Source organism: Ochotona princeps, chromosome 12 (genome assembly GCF_030435755.1).
Source record: "Ochotona princeps isolate mOchPri1 chromosome 12, mOchPri1.hap1, whole genome shotgun sequence".
In the NCBI taxonomy this organism is placed as follows: domain Eukaryota; kingdom Metazoa; phylum Chordata; class Mammalia; order Lagomorpha; family Ochotonidae; genus Ochotona; species Ochotona princeps.
The window spans coordinates 47917381-47925421 of NC_080843.1; the positions used below are offsets into that span (position 1 = coordinate 47917381).

The 8041-nt window shown below is 48.5% G+C and overlaps 1 protein-coding gene across 1 annotated transcript; it reads left to right on the plus strand.

The window, feature by feature from the left end:
- The first annotated feature begins 800 nt into the window (after window positions 1-800).
- On the plus strand, window positions 801-3668 carry NUDT15 (nudix hydrolase 15). The gene is made up of 3 exons (XM_004577664.2): window positions 801-964; window positions 2321-2517; window positions 3428-3668. Exons 1-3 carry the CDS (start codon window positions 816-818, stop codon window positions 3586-3588), a joined length of 507 nt encoding a protein of 168 aa, XP_004577721.2. The 5' UTR covers window positions 801-815; the 3' UTR covers window positions 3589-3668.
- The last annotated feature ends 4373 nt before the right edge of the window (window positions 3669-8041 follow it).

The window sequence follows — 8041 nt, forward strand, 5'->3', positions numbered from 1 at the left end:
AAGGGACCACAAACGTGCAGGTCCCAAGGCTTTGGGCTGTCCTCTACTGCTTTCCCAGGCCACAAGCAGGGAGCTGGATGGGAAGTGGCGTCCACATGGGATCCCGGCATGTTCAAGTTGAGGACTTTAGCTGCTAGGCTACCGTGCTGGGTCGGAACCCAACTACTTTTAGCCTTTATCTGTCTCCCAGTCTCTGCGTTGGCGGGAAGCCGGAGGCAGAGCCAGAGAACTGCAGTCTTCTTTTTTTAATCGTTTGACTTTACAAATTATATGCATTATTACTTGGGTACAGGTAGAAAAAAAAAATATATATATATATAAAGTCAATTCTCCCCATCCAGAAACTAGTGCTTTATTCTAAATTTTACTTACAACTAACGCTGCCTTGGTTGGGAAATGTTTCCTTTTTAAAATTATATTCGATGCAACATGTGTCAACATCCTAAGTCTTACTTCTCGAAACAGCTAATTTATCCAGGCACAATTTATTGATCGTTTGTAATCACAGCATTTAACACAGGGGATGTTTTCCATTTCTACACGATTTATCCTGGTCCCTAATTTGAGCTACAGGGCTAAGGACCGCACAAGGGGACGGAGGTTTGTAAGAACTCAAGCGTGTGGACGCGTGGCTGGCACTCCCGAGGGCCGGGGCCACGGTCAGGCCACGCGGCGGCCGCGGTTCGAGAAGCGTGGCGGCCGCGGTTCGAGAAGCACGCCGCCCCGCAGGCTGAGGTCCCCGGAGCCGGCGCGGCCCCGCGCGATGGCGCGTCACTTCCGGCCGCCGCCCCTCCCTCCAGCGCGCCGCGAAGGCCATGGCGGAGCAGCGAGGGCAGCGGCCCGGGGTCGGCGTCGGAGTCGTGGTGACCAGCAGCAGGCATCCTCGCTGCGTCCTCCTGGGCAAGAGGAAAGGCTCGTTGGGAGCCGGAAGATTCCAGCTTCCGGGGGGTCATCTGGAGTTCGGGTGAGAATCACCTGGCCAACCCCGGGGCAAACGGCACATGCGCGGGAGAGACGTGCTCGCATGGTGCGTGCGTGCGTGTGCACGTCCGCCCCGACGCTGCGTCACTCTGTTCTTGCGCTTGGCCGGGAGAGGGCGCTGTGCTGTGGAAGGGAGTCACCTCGCGCAGCCGCGTTGGCGGTGTGCAAAGCAGCCCGCGGGTTTGGTGTGTGCGATGGTGCGTTTTGGTAGTGCTAACGCCCCTGAGGAGGACGGGTCTGAAAACGTCCACCAGACCCGTGGTGTCAGCTCAGACACTTGCAGAGCTGCCTGTGGTTCAGATGCAGTGTGTGCTGCTCTCCAGGCAGGTGGAACTTTCCAGAGCCTCCCTGGGTTGCTCTTTGCACGCGGAGGCTGGGCCAAGCGCTCTTTAAGGCTCCGCCTGTGCCTTGGCACTCTGCTGTGACCCTATGTCAGACCGAAAGCGCTGGAGGGTTTGCTGAAGGAAGCCTGGCTCCGTGCTAATAAGTGGATTCTGGAAGAAGGCTAAAATTGCTAACAGCCGAAAGCCTCCGGACCCAGGGCTCTTCCTCTGGTATCAGAATTTTCGCATGGACATCCACGTGGAGAAAATGCCCCCCGCGCCCCCCCCCCACAGAACTTGTTTTTGTTGCATCTTCACTGCCTTTTCCTCCCTTGCCAAAACCCAGACACATGCATACATACTCATTATTCCCAGCCTATCTTAAAAGACATGGCAGATTTCTATCATTACTAAACAGACCTGCGTTTTTTACAAAAACACAGAATCACTTCCTGTGTCTGCTGGTTCACTCTGAATGGTTGCAACAAGCAGGCCTTGGGCCAGGCCACGTCAGGAGCCCTGAGCTCCATCCAGTCTCCTTGTGCTTGGGGGTGGGCCCGAACCTGATCCCCGGGCTGCTGCCTCCCAGGGGGCACAGTAGGCCAGGCGTGAACCAGGCTTTCTGATGTGCAGGGCGGGCATCAGAGGCAGGGACTTGGCCACAGTGCGCAATGCCCAGCCCCTGCGTCATGCACTCCTCAGTACCGTCTTCACCGCCTGAGTACTCGTTGCCCCGATTGGTGGATCTGGAACATGTTTTCTTACTGTTTAGTACCCGTCAGGGTCCAAGGAAGGCATACAGAGACTTTCAGTCTGACAGTAACCCGCCTCCAGCCCCGTTCCCTCCCTCCCCGTACATTTAATTGCTCAAGAATTTGATCATTTAGTCTTGAACAGTTTCACGTTTCAGTTCTTTCTGTTTTATCAAAGTTCCTACCCCAGAATTTCACAGCCAAAAAAATAATTTTTTTTTATAAAAACACCATGCAGTTCCTTGATGTGTTTGTGTGTTGAAGTGAAACCTGGGAGGAATGCGCTCGGAGGGAGACGTGGGAGGAGGCGGCGCTGCAGCTGCGGAACGTGCGCTTCGCCTCGGTGGTCAACTCCTGCGTGCAGGCGGAGGGCTACCACTACGTGACGGTCCTCATGAAGGGAGAGGTGGATGTGGCTCAGCACGCGGAGCCCAAGAACGTGGAGCCCGAGAAAAATGAAAGTAAGAGAAGGAGCCTGTGATAATGTTCCCTGGGGCAGAGCCTCTTGCCGGGGCTGTTAGATTCTCTTTGTCTCTTAATATCTCCCTCCCACCCCCAAACATACACACACACAATTCATCTGTTGAAATCCCCAGGGAAGGTCCTGGCGAGTGAGTGGGGGACTTGGCCAGGTAATAAAGGAAGGAGGTGAGAAACCTCCCGCGTGGGATGAGTGCTTCTAAGAAACACATGGGGAGAGACCTCTACTGGATGAGTACCAGAGGGAAGGTACTGGAACCTGCAACCCAGAACAGGCACCCCAGTCGGCCCAGCTTCTAGAACTGGGGGTCAGGGGGCCTTCTGTGGTCCCTACGCCTCCTAGTTCATGACAGTCTGTGCCTGCAGCCTCAGCAGACCAGGACAATAGACATATTTAGAGGTGCTTGACTGCTGAGGGCTTTCAGGAACTGGGCTGGCTGGTTTGTATCCTGGTTACAGCCCCTTGGCATGGGGCAAGTTTCATAACGCCTGGGCCTCTTTGTTCCTGTGAGAGGGCAGTAGCCCCCTCGGATGGGGTGATGTGGCCATGGCATGGGGAGCGCACAGAACACCCTGTGAGGATTTCTAGGCAGACATCAAATCAACATGGAATAATTCTAAATCTGCATTTCACCACACCGTGAGCTTTGTCAACTTGGCTTTATATTCAAATAACGTTTTATGCATTCACTGTTCTCTTAAAATCTTCAACCTAAGTGTCAGGTTGCTTATGTGGCCACGCCAATGCAAAGTGTCACTACTCGAGTTTATCTTTTTAGTAGACACTCACATTTAAATTCAGTTCTGTTTTTTGTAAGTCTAGGTTGCCACAATACATACCTTTTGTTTCCTGTTAGCGAAATGAACTGACTTGGCATCTTTCTTGTCTAGGCTGGGCGTGGGTTCCTTGGGATGAATTTCCTCCAGCAGATCAGCTTTTCTGGGCACTGCGCTGCTTGAAGGAACAAGGCTACGACCCGTTCACGGAAAATCTGGATCATCTGGTAGGATACAAAGGAAGTCACCTCTTAGATGACCAGAAGATTTCTTGATATCTTTTTTTTTTTTTCCCTTGAAGGACAAAACTAAGGTTTTGTTAGAGCATGAAAAAAATATATACATTTCAGAACAACCCCATGGCATCTAAAGTGTTACCTAGATTTCCAGGTTATTTGCAGTCTCTTCATGTGCCCACAACCCTTGCAGTCAGTACTGGAGAGAAGTTTTCGTGGAATATGATGTTGGATCTTATTCACAGACTTTTCAGAGAGGGGTAGGCGCCTTCCCGTGGGTCAGGGAGCGTTCCCCTGCAGGTGTTCGCCGCCAGCATGTGTGCAGTGGGAGCCATCACATGTGTCTTAGTGTGGCAGCTCAGACACCTCAGTGCAAACTCTGTCATTCACACACGGTGCGCCTGTTGCAGGCTTTGTCCTCTTTGTTGATTTTCTTCTTCCGTTTTATGTGAAAACGGCTTTTGTGGTACTCGATGGGACAGCCTGAGCTGGACAGAACAGGACAGGCTGGCAGGGGGGCGTTTTCCAGGCTTCTCCCACGGGACTCCAGGCTGAGGGAAGAGAGGCAAGTCACTGTGTTTTATTAAAATTGGGAGATGTGTGTTATGACTTCTATTTTCTCTACCTCAAAGCAAGGGAAAGTGTCAAGTCTGCTTGCTTCTCCGGACACTGAATTTCACTTCTACTTACAGCATGGATTCCATCTTCCACATGTCCTTAATTCCAAATTCCATTCCAGATTTGCCCTAATACTGTGTTTAACCATGTTCAAATATTTGGCTTTCTGTATTATAATATTGCTTAATCAGCTCTATATGCAAATCTTCATTTCATTTACCAGAAAAGTGTTTCATAGGCAAAAAGAGCAAAGTAACACGTAACCAAACTTTTCGCCAACTTCAGTGTGCTCTGATGTTTCCTGCTGTCTACTTTTTCAAAGTGGATTCACTTTATGCCCATTATTTAAAATATATATGTATTAACCCTGAATGTAAATGGATTAAACTCATCAATCAAGTATCCTAGGTTAGTAGACTGGATTAAAAAACAAAACCCATCTATTTGTTGCCTACAGGAGACGTATCTCACCAACAAAGATCAGTGGGAACAGTAAAAAAAATACATAAAATAAAATATATATGTATATTTATTTATTTGAAAGGGAGAGTTTACAGAGAAGACACAGAGAGAGAGAGAGAAGTCTATCCTCTGGTTCATTCTTCAGATGGCTGCAGTGGCCAGGGCCGGGCCAGAATCAAGTCAGGCTCCAGGAGATCCATCCAGGTTTCCCATTTGGCCGCAGGGATCCAAACACAAGTGCCATCTTTGGCTGATTTACTAGGCGTACTGGCAGGGAGCTGGATCAGCAGCCAGGACTGGCATTCGTATGTGATGCCAGCTTAACTCGGTATGCTACAAGGCAAGCCCTTCACTCACATTACCTACAGCCCAGAGCTTTGCTGTGCTGCAGCCCCAGTCACACTGCAGGCCCCAGAGCCTGAGACTTTCTGCATCTGTTGATTTGATGGGTTCCAGACTGAACTTCCTCTGGCATTCCTCTCAGGAAAAGACTGCAGCACTGCCGCTTTGCTCTAGATTGGTTTTCTTCCCTACGCTCGCGCTCACTTTGTTTTGGCCAGTCTGTTCCTTTCATGTGTCTGACTCCTCCCCCATCATGTTGTCCCAACCCTCTCTCCCCTGGGCCAGGTCTTTACACTGCTCCTGCTCAGCTCAAAAAAATATTTATTTATTTGAAACGAATAGTGACAAAGAGAAGGAGAAACACATAGAGTGGGATCTTCCACCCACTGACTCAGTCCCCCAAATGGCCACACTGGCCAGCCCAAAGCCAGGAGTCAGGAACTCCATTTAGGTCTCTTAGGTGGGTGGCAGGGACCCAAGCACCTGGGCCACCTTTCATTGCTTTTCCAGTGCATTAGCAGGGAGCTGGATCAGAAGTGGAGCAGCCAGGACTCTGCCTGAAGCTTGCTCGTGTGGAATGCCAGTGTCGGTCTATGTGGTAAGAGCTTAATCGGCTGGGCCACAATGCTGCCCCTCCTACGGCTTTGAACCTCCAATTAATTGATGTTGATTTTTTATGTGGAAAATACACCTAAAACCTAGCATCTTGACCAACCAATTTAGTTTGGAAAGTACTTCTAAGTGACTTCAGAAACACATTTTGTTGTGCGTCTTACCTTCCCAGACTTCAGAAGCTGTCCATCGCCTATAGGTTAACACCCCTAGCCTTGACAGGAGGCCTGTCACCCTCTCCCTGCACTAACTTGTACCCCAACCCTTCCACAAACCCTCCTCACAAGGCACATCCGCCACGGCTGCCTCAAGTACCATGCTGTCTGCCGTCCTTTGGCCAGCATGCCACCCTTTGCCTTCACACAGCCTCTCAGGCTTTTGCATTTCAGCCCTAGTGTCCCTTCTTGTGAAAAACCATCTGGACTGAGCCAAGCAGACTTGGCATATCGCACTCAGTGACCTTAAAGTAATGTATACTGGGCGACAGTTTTACCGTAGCTTCTGAATTAGTAAGGCTCTGGGAAGACTTCTCGTCTAATGTAGCCAGATGGTGGCTAGGAATACTGAATGCCACTACATACTGGTTGAATGAGAAATGACCTTTCTTCACTGTTTCCTCTCCTGGACTAGAATGCGATGAGTAGCATTCAAGATATTCAGAGTAGAAAAACTGCATTCTGACTCTGGACTGAAAACAGAACCAACCCAGCAATTGCAACCACCAGCTGATCGGGGTGATGGACTGTGCCGGGCCCTGTGCTTGCTAGAACATACAAGAAACTAGTCTGGGAATACCTCAAAGTTTCTTTGGAGATCTCCCCAATCGAACTGCTGGACTCAGAACTCTAATCAAGAAAAGACAGAAGACAGAGCAGATCAATCATTCATCTCAGCTACATGTTGGCAGCGAAAAATGGGGCAAACGGAGACTTTATGATGGACCATATCAATCAGTGGACGACCTCATTGAGCGAAACTGGCAGCGATTCATAACTGGAGAACTATTAACACCACTAGAGCACATATCTCAGAGCATGCCCCACATCCGGGACTTGGGGTGGGCGGGAAACCGGGTGGGGCTTCTCCCTCAATATCCTCCTTTACCTCAGATACAAGATGGAAACAATATGGACATAATAGTATTGCCCACTTCCCTATCCCCCTGAACCCTTTTTTTTTCTTTCTTTTTCTTTCTTTAACTGTAATTAACTATGTAAAGATTGTCAACAACAACACAATAAAATAGATTATAAAAAAAATAAATAAATAAATAAAAAGAAAAAAAAAAAGAAAAACTGCATTCTGGAGAAGGGTTAGAAATAATCATAGAAGAAATGCCCTGGCTGAAAACGGGCACACAGTCCACAGCTAGGTGTGGCCACTGAACTCCAGTGCCAGCTCACTACTGGTGGGCATATGGAACAAGGCAGGTTACCATATCCTAGGGAAAGTATTAGCTATGTTACATATGTGAAATGTACCTTATAATGGATTCTGTATTTTAAAAGGCAAGTATGAGGGTACTTCAGAAAACTCATGAGAAATTAAAAGGTGGGGCCCTGCACCATACCTAGTGGCTAAAGTCCTCACGCTGGGATCCCATATGGGTGCCGGTTCTAATCCCGGCAGCCCCACTTCCCATCCAGCTCCCTGCTTATGGCCTGGGAAAGCAGTAGAGGACGGCCCAAAGCCTTCGAACCCTGCACCCACGTGGGAGATCCAGAAGAGCTCTTGGCTCCTGGCTTCGGATCAGCGCAGCACCAGCTGTTGTGGTCATTTGGGGAATGAATCATTGGACAGAAGATCTTCCTCTCTGTCTCTCCTCTTCTCCGTATATCTGGCTTTGCAAAATAAATAAATAAATAAATAATAAATCTTAAAAAAAATTAAAAGGTAAGCTTGTTTTGGTACAAAAAAATGTTGAAATCATGCATAGTGCTTACATGCTGTGCATTTTCCACAAATTTGATAAAGATCCTTCATGTGCATGGATTTCAAACTTTTTTTACACCAAAATAGACTTATCTTTTATAATTTCCATGATTTTTTGAAGCATCTTCATAATTATATGGCCATGATACTTAAGAATACTCTGAAGTTATACTCTGTTAGCAGGATTCATGTATCAAGTCAGAAGAATTAGATACATTTGATTCACAAAATGCTGTGAGACAGCTTATTCACAAGATACCAGGGATCCAGTGAAGCAGACTACAGGTAAGCTACTCCTGGCAGCCCTGTGAGGGAGCTCAGTTGGATGTCCAGCAAATAGATGCCATGAGCTCGCTCTTCTCACCTTGGGGGAATAGCTGGGTGAACTTGGGCCTTCAAGGTTATATGAGGAAGGGCTTCACTTGTCCAGTAAAGGAGTTGCAGTAAGCTTACAAGCTTGAGAGCCGTAGGACACCCACCTGCCTTTTTTTTTCTCTCTGTGCTATTTGCCACTTGTGAAAATAAA